This window comes from Aspergillus steynii (genome assembly GCF_002849105.1).
Source record: "Aspergillus steynii IBT 23096 chromosome Unknown P170scaffold_6, whole genome shotgun sequence".
NCBI lineage: Eukaryota > Fungi > Ascomycota > Eurotiomycetes > Eurotiales > Aspergillaceae > Aspergillus > Aspergillus steynii.
Genome location: NW_020194403.1, coordinates 3,059,660 through 3,075,824, shown reverse-complemented (window position 1 = coordinate 3,075,824; position 16,165 = coordinate 3,059,660). Strand labels below are relative to the sequence as shown.

The 16,165-nt window shown below is 55.7% G+C and overlaps 9 protein-coding genes across 9 annotated transcripts; 5 read left to right on the top strand and 4 right to left on the bottom strand.

Annotated features, from left to right (window-relative positions):
• Positions 1-75: 75 nt before the first annotated feature.
• On the top strand, positions 76-1,615 carry nctA (negative cofactor 2 transcription regulator complex subunit BUR6). The gene is made up of 3 exons (XM_024849745.1): positions 76-357; positions 457-1,020; positions 1,123-1,615. The coding sequence occupies exons 2-3, from the start codon at positions 459-461 to the stop codon at positions 1,380-1,382; spliced, it is 822 nt and encodes a 273-aa protein (XP_024702641.1). The 5' UTR covers positions 76-357; positions 457-458; the 3' UTR covers positions 1,383-1,615.
• A 256-nt stretch (positions 1,616-1,871) lies between these two features.
• P170DRAFT_413218 (uncharacterized protein) lies at positions 1,872-4,778 on the top strand. The gene is made up of 5 exons (XM_024846962.1): positions 1,872-1,929; positions 2,002-2,109; positions 2,165-2,841; positions 2,892-3,113; positions 3,160-4,778. The coding sequence occupies exons 1-5, from the start codon at positions 1,921-1,923 to the stop codon at positions 4,652-4,654; spliced, it is 2,511 nt and encodes an 836-aa protein (XP_024702640.1). The 5' UTR covers positions 1,872-1,920; the 3' UTR covers positions 4,655-4,778.
• Positions 4,779-4,851: 73 nt separating this feature from the next.
• Positions 4,852-5,832, bottom strand: P170DRAFT_363718 (putative short-chain dehydrogenase/reductase; the record flags this gene model as incomplete). The annotated part of the gene is made up of 1 exon (XM_024844600.1): positions 4,852-5,832. The coding sequence occupies one exon, from the start codon at positions 5,830-5,832 to the stop codon at positions 4,852-4,854; it is 981 nt and encodes a 326-aa protein (XP_024702639.1).
• Positions 5,833-6,163: 331 nt separating this feature from the next.
• P170DRAFT_239279 (DUF3425 domain-containing protein) lies at positions 6,164-7,403 on the top strand. Its single transcript, XM_024842945.1, has 2 exons — positions 6,164-6,245; positions 6,304-7,403. Exon 2 carries the CDS (start codon positions 6,407-6,409, stop codon positions 7,184-7,186), a length of 780 nt encoding a protein of 259 aa, XP_024702638.1. The 5' UTR covers positions 6,164-6,245; positions 6,304-6,406; the 3' UTR covers positions 7,187-7,403.
• A 471-nt stretch (positions 7,404-7,874) lies between these two features.
• On the bottom strand, positions 7,875-9,108 carry P170DRAFT_448968 (pseudouridine synthase PUS4; the record flags this gene model as incomplete). Its single annotated transcript, XM_024851007.1, has 2 exons — positions 7,875-9,019; positions 9,075-9,108. 2 exons carry the CDS (start codon positions 9,106-9,108, stop codon positions 7,875-7,877), a joined length of 1,179 nt encoding a protein of 392 aa, XP_024702637.1.
• Positions 9,109-9,415: 307 nt separating this feature from the next.
• Positions 9,416-11,836, top strand: P170DRAFT_439025 (uncharacterized protein). Its single transcript, XM_024849744.1, has 4 exons — positions 9,416-9,715; positions 9,782-10,047; positions 10,111-10,269; positions 10,322-11,836. Exons 1-4 carry the CDS (start codon positions 9,511-9,513, stop codon positions 11,501-11,503), a joined length of 1,812 nt encoding a protein of 603 aa, XP_024702636.1. The 5' UTR covers positions 9,416-9,510; the 3' UTR covers positions 11,504-11,836.
• Positions 11,837-11,851: 15 nt separating this feature from the next.
• Positions 11,852-13,399, bottom strand: P170DRAFT_466618 (EBP2 family rRNA-processing protein). The gene is made up of 3 exons (XM_024852430.1): positions 13,195-13,399; positions 12,426-13,119; positions 11,852-12,346 (listed from the first exon to the last, which is right to left on the bottom strand). Exons 1-3 carry the CDS (start codon positions 13,321-13,323, stop codon positions 12,051-12,053), a joined length of 1,119 nt encoding a protein of 372 aa, XP_024702635.1. The 5' UTR covers positions 13,324-13,399; the 3' UTR covers positions 11,852-12,050.
• A 193-nt stretch (positions 13,400-13,592) lies between these two features.
• On the top strand, positions 13,593-14,405 carry P170DRAFT_439023 (heat shock factor-binding 1 family protein). The gene is made up of 3 exons (XM_024849743.1): positions 13,593-13,769; positions 13,904-14,003; positions 14,109-14,405. Exons 1-3 carry the CDS (start codon positions 13,707-13,709, stop codon positions 14,192-14,194), a joined length of 249 nt encoding a protein of 82 aa, XP_024702634.1. The 5' UTR covers positions 13,593-13,706; the 3' UTR covers positions 14,195-14,405.
• Positions 14,406-14,573: 168 nt separating this feature from the next.
• Positions 14,574-15,640, bottom strand: P170DRAFT_363137 (NAD(P)-binding protein; the record flags this gene model as incomplete). The annotated part of the gene is made up of 5 exons (XM_024844558.1): positions 14,574-14,764; positions 14,848-15,164; positions 15,224-15,327; positions 15,390-15,545; positions 15,599-15,640. 5 exons carry the CDS (start codon positions 15,638-15,640, stop codon positions 14,574-14,576), a joined length of 810 nt encoding a protein of 269 aa, XP_024702633.1.
• Positions 15,641-16,165: the final 525 nt, after the last annotated feature.

The window sequence follows — 16,165 nt, the reverse complement described above, 5'->3', positions numbered from 1 at the left end:
TCCAGAGAAAGATTTTAGCGCGGGCGACGGGGTTAAAAAGGGCGCCGCGCTGCTCTGCGGAAGAAAAGGCGGCCGGTCCTTCTCATCTCTGGCTTTGTGGCCACGGCCTGCCATTCTGCGCACGCACTGAGCTCGGACCATTTTATTTATTATTGTCATTCTTACTCTTCTGGTTTCTTCCCATTATTTAGTCCCTGGACTGCTGGACTGGCATTCAATCGCCCGCCTGGCATTGATTTCTCCCGACATCCTCGCGGATCCCCGTATCCCCTTTACTCCGGAGTAGTTCCCCTCCATCCTAATCGGAATCAATCTTCCAATCCCATCTGAAACCTCTTCGTGCTGGTGGACACCAAGGTACGCCCCAATCCCCATATTTCTTCCACTAGCGACTTCCGCTTTGGCGCACGCGCGCATCCTCGCCGGTCAGAGAGCCCTCGCTGAGAACCCACTTAGCAATGACAGATCAAGACAATTCTTACCGACCCCAATCTCCCGATTTTTCCTCCCTGCAATCCCCCCTCGAGCCCGCCGTCACGCACCCCGTCTACCCGCTGTCCAGTCCGCTGGCTCATCGCGCCTCCTACGACGCCTCGCCCTTCTTCACCCCGCAATACCATCAGCCTCACGCCCCGCTGGCCAGGAGCCCTCCCCAGGTCTTCCCCCCGTTCACCCCGACCAATCTAGATCCCGCCGGCATGGCTCGTCGGTCCTCCCGCATCGCGCGCGCCGCCGAGGTCGCCCCCGTGCCCGAGTCCCGGTACGTCGAGCCCGCGCTGTCCGAGGAGGAGCCTCCTCAGCCGCCGTCCCCTGTCGAGCCCGACGTGCCCGAAGTCCCTGAAGTCCCTGAAGTATCGGAACTCCCTGACGCGCCCGTGGAGCCGGACGCGCCCGTCGAACCGGCCGCCCCGATCACCAACGTCGAGGTGAAGACGAAGTTTCCCGTCGCGCGAATCAAGCGCATCATGCAGGCGGACGAGGATGTCGGGAAGGTGGCCCAAGTGACCCCAATTGCGGTTTGTAAGTGCTATCCCCTTTGGTCCATCGATTTGTTGTTTTGTTTTTCTTCGCGACGCGTCTTCCGGCTCGATTTTCTTCACGTCTGCTAAACGATTGCCACAGCGAAAGCACTCGAACTCTTCATGATCTCCCTCGTCACAAAAGCCGCCAAGGAAGCCAAGGATCGCAATTCGAAACGCGTCACCGCGTCGCATCTCAAACAAGCCGTGGCCAAGGACGAGGTGCTGGATTTCCTGGCCGACATCATCGCCAAGGTGCCGGACCAGCCCTCGGGGAGGAAGCACGACGACGACGGCAGCGACCAGAACGAGCAACCCAAACGAAAGCGTGGCGGGCGCAAGCCGAAGGACGACAGCGACTAGGCTCGGCGACGCGACACTTCCTCCGTTCTGTCTTCTGCTTCCGTTTCACGTTTTCTCTCTTCTCTCTTCTATTTGTGAATGATTTTGATGGGCGATCTTTTAGACCGGGATGGAGAGCGGGCGCATACTCTCTTGGCGTTGTGGTGGTGGGCGCGGTTGGGCTTGCATCTCGCGATGTGCATACCATAGTTCTTGTGATTTGGTTTTTATTGGTATTCCTATTTCGATTCGGGGCCTATGGGTCTCCGACAGTTTGATTGTTCAAACCCATCCTCCCACTGGAATGTAGACATCGAAAGGACCCCGTACGAGTGTCGATAAGCCTCGGCAGACGCGCGACTCGGAGCACGAGCACGGGAGGCGGCCTCAGGCAGACAGGGGCACGGGCCGCTAGTCCCGACTCGGCCAGGCTCGGCGCTAGTCCGCTTTGGGCGGTCTGTTGCCCTTGCAGCACTTCCTCTGCCTCCGTCATCTGCTCCCCACGCCCGCCGACCATGTCTCTTTCTTCAGAGTAGTATCATGCTGTTATCACGGAATCATGGACTTTGTATGTCGACCTGCTGCGGCCCTTTCCATTGCCGCCCACAGAACCCCTGAACTCAGAGCTAACGCGCAGCAGTGGTCTCGTCTAATTGGCGGCTCCCGTTCGTTGTCTACTAAAAGCTTTCGGGCGACGTCTCCTACAGAGCGATTGGCGGCGTTCAAGCGGACGTGCAATACTCTACAGGTGAGATGTCTGCCGATGAGTCCGTGTCTGGGACGCTAACCGGTCTATTTTCCAGCAAATATGGCGCTCAACCAACACCCCCTCGGGCGACCAGTCTGCGACAACCCATGCGCGCAACTCCGTCGACCGGCTGATCTCCGTGCTCAGCGATGAATCCCGCGGTCCTGCTCCCCATCCGTGCCTCGCCTACGCCTCCTCTTCCCAGATTTTCGTGACGGTCACCAAACTCGCCCTGTCTTCCTACGATGATGCCATGCTGCGTTCCGCAACCGTGTTCTTCAACACCCTGATTGATTCCGAAGTCGACGGCGTGGTAGATAACAGACTTTTCGCACGCGCCCTGGTGGATCTCGTTCGCCGCGCAGACAAGAGCTCGGAGGACGTCGAGGGGAGGCTCGTCGAGCTGCTATTCGGCGTCGCCAACAATATTCGCTTGCAGCCGGACATCCTCCCGGCCTGGTTCGCGCCGCGGGGGGAGGAAGACGGCGAGCGGCAGAATTCAAGCGGGGCCGAGTTTGCCGGTGCGACGAGAAAGGATGATTTCCCGTTGTTCTATCTCCTGGTGGAATATGTCCATCATGCTGGCCGGGCGGGTGATTTTGCCCGCACCGGGCTGCTGTATCTCATCGAGACGGCATCTCGATCCAACGCCTTGGAAAGATGGTTGATTGATAGTGATCTGGCGACGTTGATGGCAACGGGCCTGGGTGCGCTTTATAGTCAGCTGGGAAGGTGAGTTTCTACCGAACAGGACATAAGAACAAAGAGTCTGACCCTGGCAGTTTGACCTTCACCGAAACGCCGGAGGAAAAGGTCCCGGCTATCATCGCGTTGTCAGACCATGGAAACCAATACACGGCCCTTCCGCCGTCGCTGGGTGTGACGATGGACTCGTTCATGTCGTACCTCCTGTTTTGGCAAGATACTATCGATCATTGCAAGTCTGCCGAGGTCAATGGTACACTGCTGGATCATTTCCAGGTCTTGTTCCTCGAACAGCTTCTGTAAGCATCAGATTGACTAGTCCCTACATCTTACTAACTGTTCCAGATACCCATCTCTACTGGAGTCGTCGGACGTCCAAGGAGGCTCCACAGCTGCGGTCCTTACATACTTGTATCGTATTCTAGAGTCGATAGATCAGGATGACCTGGTGCATCGAATCCTTCACTTCTTGCTGGCCTCCCCAACGGGATTCGAGTCGACGCCGGTGGGTAAAGGCGTGGATATGTCCGTCAGTCGACGGAAATCATTGGACGTCTTGGCTGCCTTCTCCGAGGAAGCGGCACGACCATCGCCATCCCTGTTCAATCTGAGAGATTTGGCATTACTTGGAATGCAATCTGCGAACCGCCAAACCGTTCTGGCCACACTTCGATTAATGGCAGTCGTTCTCCAAAGACATCACACCTTTGCTCGATCTCTTATCCGGACTATTCCCGGTCAGCCCGCCAAGCAGCGCACGGTTGGCGCCCTCAACGCAGAACTACGACAATTCTTAGGGATGGCGACGTCCATTCTCGACGAGCCTACGTTGGACGACTCTTTCGAGAACTATCTGAAGGACGCCTCCTTGATCGTGGAATCTCACCTGTGCCTCCCACCAGCCGAGGATGACGACCCGGAGGAGGACATTCCTTTCGAAATCAAACAGGATGACCCCATTGTGGAGGAGCTGTTGAACTGTCTGGACAACTTTTTCACCAACAGTGTCATCGTCAATCTGGCTTTAACGGAGGTTCTCATGAGTATTGCGTCTTCGCACCTCCTCTCCTTGGATGGCTGGCTGCTCGTGGATCCTGCCAAATACAAATATGGCCATCAGGACACGGAAAATGAACAGACGAATGTTTTGGACCAGATTCAATTGGCCTACGAAGAGCCTGCATGGTCCAAATCCGACACCCCAACCCTGACGGGCGTGTTGAAGGGCCTTGTGAAGAAGCTTCATCAATGGCGCAAAGATATACCGGACTTTGACATACTCGTCGCAGCCCGGCGAGACCTGCTTCACCATGGAGACAAGCCGGCGACAACCTCCAGCGGGGCCCCGCGGCATTCTATGCCCCCGACCGATCGAGCCGTGCGAAGTGCACCATTAGATGACCTCGGATCGCCTCGTGGCAGATCATCGCGGCCTCTGGCCCAACACAGCGTCGGATCTTCCCCACGACGCGCCACGGTGGGAGCTCCTCCAGTAGGCTATTCCGACCACTCCCCGCCATCTCGTGACTCTTCGGCGTCCCGGGTGACTGCGGCGGAGGAACTCCGCAAACGACTCGCGCAGCCCTTCCATCTCGACCAGCCAAACAAGACGAGCTCGCCAGAGGAGCAGGCACCTGATCAAGAAGAGGAGACGCAGGCGGAGGGAGAGGAAGACAAGGACGAGAGCGCAATCGCCGACGAGGAGCCCCAGGTGTCTACCCTCGGACACGTGCTCACCAACGTTGTGATCTTGTACGAGTTTCTTCTAGAGGTTTCGGCCATGGTGCAGGCACGCGGCACTTTGTTTGACGAGGCAGGGTTTCCGCACATGGAGTATTAGCCTGATGGATTTCTCGTGGGCAGGTACCTGCATGGATATTCGGTTGTATGTATGACTTTCGTTGTGAAATTGTTTGTAGATTTATTGTTTATATACCTATCAATTATTGTTTAACTGTACTGAACTTTGCCCTAGTTACTGGATAGCACCTAACACATTGATCTCCAAATCTGACAAGACAACGTAAACTAAATCTATCATTCAACATCCTCCAATCCCACCATCTCCAACGAATCCCTCCACAGCCTCCCCTCCTCCCTTGGACAATACGTATGCCCCGTATACGCCGAACTCATGCGATCCCCGTCATCCGGTCCCCATTCCGCCTCCCTACAATCCGCCAAATACCTCCCTCCTCTCCCCTCCCACTCCCTCCCCACAGCCGCCCACACCGTCGTCGCCGCCCCCTCCTCCGGACTCTTCAACGCCCTCATCACCGCCTCATTCCTCAACATCGCCTCCACATGCTCCGCCGGCAAATACCGTCCCAGCGGCGTATCCACCAGCCCGGGATGCACACTCGTCGCATGGATCCCTACCCCGCCATACCGCCTCTCCAGCTCGTTCGCCATGTATATATTCGCCGTCTTGGACTGCGCATACGCCTTCCAGGGCTCATACCCGCCTTTCTCGAAACCATACTCCCCGGGGGCGTTCAGCCCATGAATGCGATGTCCCGACGCCGACACATTCACAACCCGGGAACAGAACTCCCCCTGCTCCGTAGCAGCGAGCATCGCATCCTTCAGCACCTGAAACAGCAAGAAGTGCGAAAGATGATTCACCCCGAACTGCATCTCAACTCCATCCTCCGTGACCCGCCGCTCCGGAACAGCCATGACGCCCGCGTTATTGATCAGGATGTTCACGGTGCGGGTGCGCGAGAGGATGTAGGACCCTGCGGCGCGGACGCTGGATAGCGAGGACTGGTCGACCTGCACGAGGTGCATGCGTGAGGGGTTGAAGATGGCGCCGAGAGCGTGCTGCGCTTTGAGTGTGTCGCGCGCGAGAAGGTACATTGTTGCGTCTGTGGTTGCGAGGGCGCGCACGATCTCGATGCCTATGCCGGAGGAGATCCCGGTGATGACGACTACTTTGTCGGTCAGACGGGAGGCCATGTTTTCCGACTGGATGATTGAGAGGGCGGTTGGGCGAGGGGGGGTTGTGGTGGTGGACATTGTGGTTAATTGGGAGTATGTAACTTGATTGGTTTTAGAGAAAGGAAGAGATGAAGTTGAGAAGAGATGAACTGAAGTCTTGTTGGGAGCAGCACTCCTGGAAATCCACGCCTCTTTATACCTTCCCATGCCTCCATCTAGGCCATGACTCGATACTCCAAACCTCATACTTCTGGCTGACACTTATTACCAGATCCGGTCTAGCGCCGAGGGCTGACCAGGATTACCCGATTCAGCCTAGCGTGGGGCTGTTTCTACTCCCAACATGCTTGAACCGTTCTGTCTTCCTCTTCCTCTTCTTCTTCCTTGTTTCTGGATATAGTCTAAAGAGAAAGAAATGGCTCGGAACATATTAGACCCCGAGAGAAAGGAGCGCAAGAGGCTCCAGAATCGATTGAACCAAAGGGCACGTCGTAAGTGCTCCCAACATGGTCATTCATAGTTCAGTAGCTCACCGTGGTCAGGGCTCAGGAACGAGCAGAGTGGAAACACGAAGGGCCCGAGACAGCCGTATCGGGTGCATCGCTGGCGACTTGAGGATCAATCGCCTCGATCTGCACAGACCGCACCAGATATGACCAGTAGACCATGCGGTCATCGCCTACTAGCCGTTAAGACCTACTGGAGTTCAAAGCCCCCATCCGACGAGAAACACAGCATAAACCTAGAAGTAAACACCAGCATAATCCAACACGCTGCCAACCTTACAATCAGCGGGAAAAGCTCCCCATCCGCCGACCACCTCCTCCACCTAATCTACTACAACGTCTTCCGCGCCCTCTATCGAAACAAAGAGATCCTATCGCAGACAGCAATATCTCTAGTCCCGGACCACGACGACCACCCCAAGATCCTAAGCCCCGCCGACTTCCCCAGTTACGCAGTGACATTCCCCGCGACGTCCGATCTACCGGGCTGCCTTGCTCCGACTGAGTTGCAGATGAACCTGACGCATTCCACATGGATCAGCGTGCTTCCGTTCCCGCGGATGCGAGAGAACCTGGTCCTGTGGGATCTGTGCTATGATCATTCTGAGATGGTGAACGATTTGGTCGGGGACCTTGTCGATGGGAAGAAATATCGGTCTTCGGGGATGGTTCAAACACCACCGTCCCCGTCCCCGTCCCCGGATGGAACTGGTCAGTTGGTGATATCTGAAAGCGAGGACGACGAGGTTACCACGTCTCGCAACGGCCTAATCGTCTGGGGAGAACCGTATCGGATGGAGAGCTGGGAGGTCACGCCGGGTTTCCTGCGCAAGTGGGCGTGGGCTGTGGAGGGGTGCGACGAGCTGATTCGCTCGAGTAATCGATGGAGAATGATTAGAGGTGAAGGGCCGCTGACTGCTAGTTGAGATTGAAAGTCCGTCTGCAGCGATCGGCCGACTGTGGTCAAAGTACGAAGTACGCAACTGGCCGGTCTCTTGTTTGGGCTGGTATTGATGAGGCAGACTCATTCAGTGTATATGCTGACGAGTGCTTCTGTATCGCCATCGGGTCGGCAGGTCGCACGAGTCAATGAATCCCACGCCCCAAGCCCCGATGCATGGAACTATCCTATCGCCATGTTTATCCTCATGCATGGCTATCATCTATACCGCCCAGCTGACACCATGTCCGACGCTTATACGAGCTCGTACGGACGCTACGAGCCCCTTTTGTGCGGACCGCGAGGCGTGGCGGTCGACTGTATCGTATAGACGAACTGCAGGACTTTTAGACGGCGACTTGCACGCACTCGACTCAGAGACATGTGGCGTCGACATCAATCTCGATTACGGATTCCCAAATGCAGAGGATATCGAGCACAACCGGTTGTCGATTCAAGGATATGGGGGGAGTGGTCTGCATGCTACCCTTCAAGATGGAGCAAGAATACCATATCATATTCCGGCACGACGTAAGTCTGATCAACATAGTAAATCGGCAACACACCTTGCTCTTCACAACTGCAAGTTTGTCTTGCAGATTAAATTGTACCAGATAATGTTAAACTTTTCAGCCACTTCAAGTGACTGGGTATATCTATTATACAAAGGATGATCAGTTGCCGCTCTCCTCGGCCGCCCTCTTCTTCTCCCACTGGTCAAGGAAGCCCTTCACCTTGGGCCCCCAGACTTCCTCACCGGCCTCAAGGTCCTGGTACTCCAGGACCTTCTCAGGTTCAAGCTCAAAGTCGGCCTGGCGAGTGCGGATCAGAGAGCTCATGAGACCGCAGCTCCCGACGGCCTTGCCCAGGTCGTGGGCAAACGTGCGAACGTAGAAGCCCGAGGTGACGGTCATGACGATCTTCACGGCGGCCGGCTGCGGTTGGGCGGGTTTCTCATTCGTTTGCGACGGGCTGGCAGGCTGCTCGGCGGCAGCCTCATCACCCTCAGCGGAGACCTTCTGCTTCTTCGACGTGGGGGCTTCGGCCGGGGTGGCTGCATCATCGGCGGCGCCTTCTTCGGCACTTTCGGCGGGCGGCGGGGACTTGCGTTTCGTCGACGATGCCTCTGGCTGCTCATTCGATGCGGCGCCCTCTGCCTCCGAGACCACCGACACGGTGGCGTCCCGCGCCAGCAGCTTCTCGGCAACCTCCTTCTCCTCGCCCTCCGCCTCCACCTCGGGCCACTGGTACTCATGCGTGCCGGGCTCGTACCACTCCACCATGCGCATATCCGTCACCTCGACCGGCCGGTCCTGGATCTCAATCGGAATCTCCTTGCCCTCCCGCGCATACTTATACATCGGCTTGCCATTCACCTTCAGCGCCGAGAAAATCGGCGGCCGCTGCATGATCTTGCCTCTGAACTGCTCGAGCGCCTTCTCCACCGCCTCGCGCGTAATATGCTCGTAGGGCCCGCGGCGCACAATCTTCCCCAACCGGTCGTAGGTATCGGTCTCAGCTCCGAACAGCACCACCGTCTCATACGACTTCGTGCATCCCAGGAAGCTGTTCAGGAACTTCGTCCCCTTGCCGACTCCCGCCACCAGCACGCCCGTCGCCATGGGGTCGAGGGTGCCGCCGTGGCCGATCTTGACGTCCAGCGCCTGCTGGCGACGGCGGCGGCGCTGGAACTGGCTCTCGCGTTCGCGTCGGGCTCGCTCGGTCTCGAGCCAGGGCTCGAATAGTTTCGATCGGTTGAAGTTGCGCTGCAGGTGGCGGACGACATCGGCGGAGCTGACCCCTTGGGGCTTGTGGACCGCTGTAGGAGGGGGTTAGTTTGCGCCGTCAAGCTAAGGAAGCCCAGGGTAGCATACCGAAGACACCCTCGTAGATCTTTTCTCCGGACATGGTGTTGCGAAAGAGTTTCAGGCCGCGCCGGAGTTTCATCGGTCGCGATTAACAGGGAGAGGAGGAATTGGAAGGACGAGCGAGAACGAAGGCAATGGTGAAGCTGCAGGAAGAAAAGCAGAAGACGAAAAGAAGAAAAGAAGACGCAAAGAAGCCGTAAGATTCATACAAGCGGGAACGCCCCGGCGGCGTAAATTACCCCCGCACAGTGCGTAAGTTACCGATGCGGCGTACGACTCCCGTAATGGGTCTATTCCTCTCTCTCTCTCGACGTCGTCTGGAATTCTTCCCTTCATCTTCTTCCCTCCATCCCCGCTGCATTTCGCTCTGCTTTCGCCTCGCGAGCTCCCCATCTGATCTCCTCTCGTGTGTCGGCCACGGCACCATGCTGCCCCCGGCGACATGACCTCGCGAGAAGATAGTGTTCTGGCCGCCCGCAACCCGTCGGTTACGGACGAGAACGACTGGGAAGAGTTCAGCCTGGCCGAGGTCAGAGTCCTGGTCCCCGGCAAATCGCGCTATGCCAACCTGCTCGCGGCGTCCGAAGACAATCCGGTCCAGGTGACAGGCACCCTGGAGGAGGTGGAGGAGGAGCAGGAAAAGCTAGGTACGTGAGGGCCTACCTGCCTGTCTGCTGGTTCCACTCTTGACTGATGTGCTGCTGGTGGTCTAGTTCTGGACCCCGACTACCTGACGAAGCGCATCGTTCTCGACAACGTGACGCACTTTGCCTACGGCCAACACAATGACGGCGAGGTGGGATTCTGGGTGGCCGGACGGGCGGGCTGGTTCTCCATCTCGCCCGCGAGGGGCTACCGGCCCATGTTCAACGACGTGGTCGAGGCCATCGATCTGTTCTACTTCCTGGCCGATAGGCATCAGTCGAAGCGCCGCAAGGGAAAGAACTGGAACCCCAGCGTCGAATATCTCCTGGAGGAGGTGAGTGTGCTTGACAATGGATGCGACTGCGCTGGTGGCTGATACATGGAGTGGGGGAACTAGTACGTGAATCATACCCATGGGATCTGTGAGGATGCCGACGATTCAGCCGAAGTTTTCTACAAACACCATACCTTTCTACTTTCTCGGATGCTGAAGGGCGAAGAAGGAGTCCAGTGGACCAGCACTAGTGTTTTTGGGCATCTCTGCGAGAAGTTCCCGGTACCTCGTCCCCTTCCTTTATCCAGACTGTCAGTTCTGACGTCCGAGTTAGGAGTCGTATGAGCAGATCAAAGCCCAGCAGGAACCACCTCAGGAAGAAGAGGAAGACCCGGCCGACAAAAATGAGGAAGACGTCGAGGGCAAGAAGTCGGGAAAGAAGTCGGGAAAGACCCACTCGCTGGATCCCACCGTGGTCCCCAAAGCCCAAGCAGATACCGTGTATCAGGTCGTTCTGGATCTTAAAGAGGCAGGCCATCTGGCCAAGCGGCAGCTGAATCTCGATCTTGTCGCTTCGACTATGGTCGGGCAGTATGAGCTGGACAGTGTCGAATATGCGCAAGACCTGATCGCTTCCAGGGCCGGGATCATCCTCGAGCTGATGGATGAGGCCAAGACGTCGAACTTTGACTGGTCTCGCAAGGTCATCTACCGGGAGCTGAAGTCGGCGTCCGAGAAGAATGGCCTGGAGCACGTGGCTCTCACTCCGCTGCGGCCTCGGACTACGAACGTCGAATCTCCCGGAGAAGGCAGTGACGATGAGAACGAGAATGAGAACGAGAATGAAAACGAGAATGAAAATGAGGAGGAGCAACCCAAGCAGCGAAAACGTCGAGTCCGGAAGTCAGTCCTGCGACCCAAGAGCTCCGTCGCTACCAAGCAAACCGGCAAGCGCACGAGGAACGTCGCCACCGATCAAGAAGACGCGTCCGATACCAACATGGACACGATGGATGATTTCGAGACCCCGAGCAAAGTTCGCGGCCACGATCTGGTCCGCGATCCGTTGTCCACGCGTGCCAAACGCCGCACTCGCTCCATCCTCTCCGACTCGGGATCGACCCCGATCCACAAGACCCCTTTACAAGAAACCCTCCAGAGCCGAAACACCTCCGTCTCTCTCGCAGACCAGGACGTATCCGACGCGGAACCCACCGGGGACGACGCACCATCCGACACATGGATGTGCCAGATCCGCGGCTGCGACAAAGTCATCTACAAAAGCAGCACCAAACGGGCCAAGGAATTGATCCAGGACCATTCCCTCGCCCATGCCGACGACACCAAGGCCAAGGTCGACCTCGTCTTTTCCGAGCAACGCCTCAACTTCGGCTTCAGCGTCGACCATCTCCTCAGCCACATCCAAGGCATGGGGACGTTGAGCCAACTTCCCAACGTGACCGGCGGAACAGACGAACCGATCGAGACCAACGGAGTCAATGGAATCGGGACATAAGTAATAAATAGTCGACGGCTTCCTCAGACCGAGAGCAACTCACTGGTCCTTCACCCACTTCCTCCCTCTTGCTCTCTTGGTTCAATCAACTACCAGATTTCTATTATTACTAGGGTACGAGTGAGTTGCATCCAAGTCTAGGACCTAAGCCTACGCAGCGGATAATGCATAATTGACACAACACGGGACGGGAAGACAGCGAATGCGCATGCAGATTACGCAAAAGGCGTCAGTTGAGATGAGGCGTTGTTGATTATGGGATCATGGGTGATACGAATTTGCTACTTTACTTTCGGATGATACCTATTAGATGAATCGAGGATTGCTATTCAGCCAGTTCGGTCTGGGATCGTATCCATGGCTAACATATACAGGAACACCAGACCCGAAAGTCTACAGTAGATCCAATGTTCAGGTCAGGCGTAAGACTATGATCAAACAGAGGCATTCACTTCCCATCAGAGAAGCCTAACAACCAGCTTTTATTTCCCAAACCCAAACAAACAGCGCGAGAATAGAATAAATAAATAAGTACATGTGGAATCAATCAACCGCGACCCTTCGCGGCCGCCCTCTTACTCTTGCCCGGTCTCTTCGCGCCGCCCTTCATCTTCTTCACCGAGAAGTCGCGCATGTCGCCACTGGAGGCGGCGTCGCCGCTCTTGCCGAAGCGCTTCTTGCCGCCGAAGCCGAACTTCTCGTTCTTCTTCTGGCGCTTCATCGAGGGGCCGCTGGTCTCGTCGCGGCCGCGCTTGCGGCCGGCGGGCTGGTTGTTGTCGTCGATGGCGACGTCGAAGAGGTTGTTGGTGTCATCTGTGGGACCGGAGGTGTCATCCTTGCGCTCTGGACAAGGGATTCATTAGCATGCAGTTTTTATAAATCCAAATGGAAGAGGAACGGCAGGGGAGGGAGGGAGGGGTACTCTTCTTCAAAGCAGTGATCTTATCCAAAGTCTCACGCTTCTCCTTCTGTCGCTGCTGCAACTTGGCCACCTGCACCTGCTTGCCGAACTTCTTGAGATCGCGCTGCTTGCGCGCATCCGCGGCCGCCTTCTTCGCCGCGGCCTCGTCGAACAGCTTCTTCTTGATCCGGCCCATGTGCTCGTCCGTCTTGACCATCTCGGCGAAGTAGTCGCCGGGGCGGGTGAAGGGGATGCCCTCCTTCTTCAGCAGACCGCGCGCCGAGGCGGCCGCGGCCTGGCAGACCTTGTAGAAGGCCAGTTCGCGGTTCAGGTCGTCGTTGGGGTCGGGGACTTCGATGGGCTCTTGCGAGACGAGCGAGTTGTGCTCGGAGAACAGCGTCTTCGGCGTGATGAAGGAGATGCGCTTGAGGGAGGTGTTGATGGCGGCGGAGTTGTTGATCGTGAGGCGTTGGTGCGGGACGACGTCTTCTCTTTCGTCTTCGGAGAGGTCCGAGAGTGGGATGTCTTCTTCTTCTTCCTCGTCTTCCTCGTCTTCCTCCTCCTCGTCTTCTTCCTCGTTGTCGCTAGCCTTGTCCTCGACCACGCTCACGTCCTGCTCCTCCTCCTCTTCCTCTTCCTCGTCGGACTCATCCTCCTCCTCCGGGGCGGGCTTCTCAGCAGCGGCCTGCTTCTTGGACTTCGAATTCGAAGGTTCCTGCAAGTTGTCAGCACCAGTCTAATCTATAATCGCTAACCTTCATCCCCAAGAACAGAACCCAAAAGAACATACCTCAACCTTCAGACCCTTCGCGGCCTTCTTCTTCGCCGCCGCCTTCACCTGCTTCTTCTGCTTCTCAGCATCGTAGTCGCGACCGCGGTGGTCATCCAGCGCCTGAAGCAATTTACTGCGCTTGGGCATTTTGAAAGTGAACTTCTGAAGTCTAATTGTCAAAAATTAGAAAATTGGGAAAGAGAAAAGAAAAGAGAGAGAAAGCTGCCGCAGCTGCGGACTTCCGACAAGCACGGGAATTTTTTTGAGATGCGACTAGGCTGGATCCGGTTAGGCTGGTGATAAGAAAACACTAGGCTGGATGGGGCTAGTGTGGCAGGGAATGTCGGGGAAATGGTTGATCCGGTGCTTATCAGCTGTCTTCCATGTTTCGCCTGCAGACGGCATACTGGGGTTTATTTGGTCTGTCTTCATCTTTACTTGGGCGCTGCGCGTGGGCTGTCAATTATACATTACATATTACACTTCTTCTAGACTCGACTCCACTACCTTAATTTCGATTCCCTTCCGCAATGGCCGAACAATCCAAACGAGCCTCCACATCAGAGGCCCTCGCTTCTCCTGCCGGTGACCAGGTTCGCAACCCGCGCATCCAGCATAGCATATATTATACCCCTGTCCTATCCTATACTCCGCTCCACTGTCCTACCTCAATTCACAGTCCACTCACCCGGCACAAAGACCCCCAATGGCAGCTAACATCGAATAGGACCCCTCCGCGCAAACCCAATTAACCGCCGCAGTCGACGACCTGCTGGACCAGCTGCAGCATAAATTCGACAACGTGTCGCAGGAGATGTTTGGGAAGTGTGCGTTCCTTCCTTCTCCCTCCCTTCCTCCTTTTGGCTGCGGGTTTCTCGCGAGAAGGAAGACCAGATAGACAGTCGACATGCTGACCGGCGTTTGTGCGACAGTGGATGAAATGGTCCGGAGATTAGACGAGCTCGAGGCCTCGATGCATAGTGCCTCGGACGCGGGGCCGAGTAGTCCTTCGAAGTGATGGATTCTCGGGTTGCTCTCTGGTTTTAGCGTTGCGTTGGCTTGCATACATACAGATGGAGGGTGGGTCGGGGGGAGAACTAATAGATAATGCGTGGACTGGACAGAGTGAGTGAAAGAAGAGGAGATTAGAGCTTGCATTTAGGCCTTGGTGCCGTGCTGTTTGAAGATACCCTAAGATTTATTTCGTGTTTGAATATATTGATCTAGACAATACTCAGGAGATCCAAAGAAGTGGACTGACTGGCTGGCTGTTTTTGATTGTTGCTCCTAACTGACTACCTACTAATCCCACAGCTGTCATATCGACTCAACTCTCGCAGCTGTGCATAACATAGCATTGTCTACTATCCATCCAGACAGCTCAGACACATCGACATTCAAAGCCACTGCTTATTCCCATAATGCGAAACAAACGCCCCAGCATACCCCTTACTGATCTCCGCCCTATGAATCGTCTCGAGAACAAATCCCACCGACTCTTCCGGAGTAATCGGGCCCTTGAAGCCCGGCGCATACGTCGCGAACTGCTTCACCATCTCCTGCATCCCGGCTAGTTGCTCGGGGGTAGCTGCGTTTCACAATCAGCATAATCCATAACCCTAGCCCTCCACCCAAGTAAGCAGGTAAATAAGAGATAAATGAACTGACCACCCTCATAATTCCCCGTATCCACCAACCCCGGACTCACACCCATAAACAAGACCCCGTCTTTCCGATACTGGGCACTAAATTTCGCATACGCCGCATTCATCGCCGCCTTGCTGATCGAATACGGCGCTGCGGCAACGACATCGAACGCCGAGATGAGTTCGAGGTCCGCCATCCCCGTCGTGATGGTGACTATCTTCTTGGCTGTGCCGTTCTGGACCAGCGGCAGGAAGAGCGAGAAGAGGGAGATGTTGCCGAGGACGTTGACGCGGATGGATTCGAGGATGTCGTTGTTGAGCTCTTGGGGGGATTTAGCTGCACTGTTGCGTATGATTGTCAGCAGTGATGGGTTGGGTTAGTACTAGGAGGGAAGATGTACAGATCTCCGATCCCATCGTACGCTGACCAGGACGATACGTGTGCTGCGTTGGCGATGAGATGGTCCAGGCTGGGTGTTATCTTCTCGACCTCGCTGACGGCATTCTAGTCGCTAGTCAGCATAACTCTTCTTCTCATCCTGAAGATAAACGACAGAGGGTAGCAACCTTAAGAGCCTCGTAATCCGTCAATTCACCCTGCACGAGATGAACGTTCCGTCCCGGGAATTCGGCCGCTACCTTCTCTTCGGTAGCAGGCTTGTTGCGCACAAGGCCGATGACCAGATTATTAGGGTCGGCGGAGAGTTGGCGCAGGAATTCGAACTATTTCAGGTCAGGTCAGGACACTCTAGGGTTTCGTGCCTGGGGAAGCATACGCCGAGTCCGCGGGATGCGCCGGTGATGAGATACGAAGGCATAGTTGAGTCTTGGATTTCAGGTGGAAGATGAAGATGAAGACAAGGGGGTAGAGAGCTGAATGACTTGAATCCGTTTCTATCTCGACGAGAGGAGATATCTAGAGCTATATATACACATCCAGACCTTCACTTATCCATTACAAATGACATTCTCCTTTCTCCATTCTTCCATAATCATCATCACAATCACCATCACCACGTCAAGCAAAAGAACCGACAGAATTTCTAATCTCATCTATCTAAAAAGGTCAAGCCTCGCAGAAAGTTGCTTGTCGAGCACGCAGACGACGGAGAAAGACGCCCTCCACCAATTAACACTAGGGTTGAGAAAGAGACAGATCTGGCTAACTAGAATTAGTTAACATGGAGCCAAACGAGCGCCACAGGCTTGGCTGATGATGGCATCTGTTACAAATCGTCATGCGCTGACGGGTTGATGGGCAAGTTTCCGCGAGTTATCTCACTGTGGTTGGTTAATATGGCTTATGGCATATACTCGTATTACCTCGAGATGTACTCCGTAGA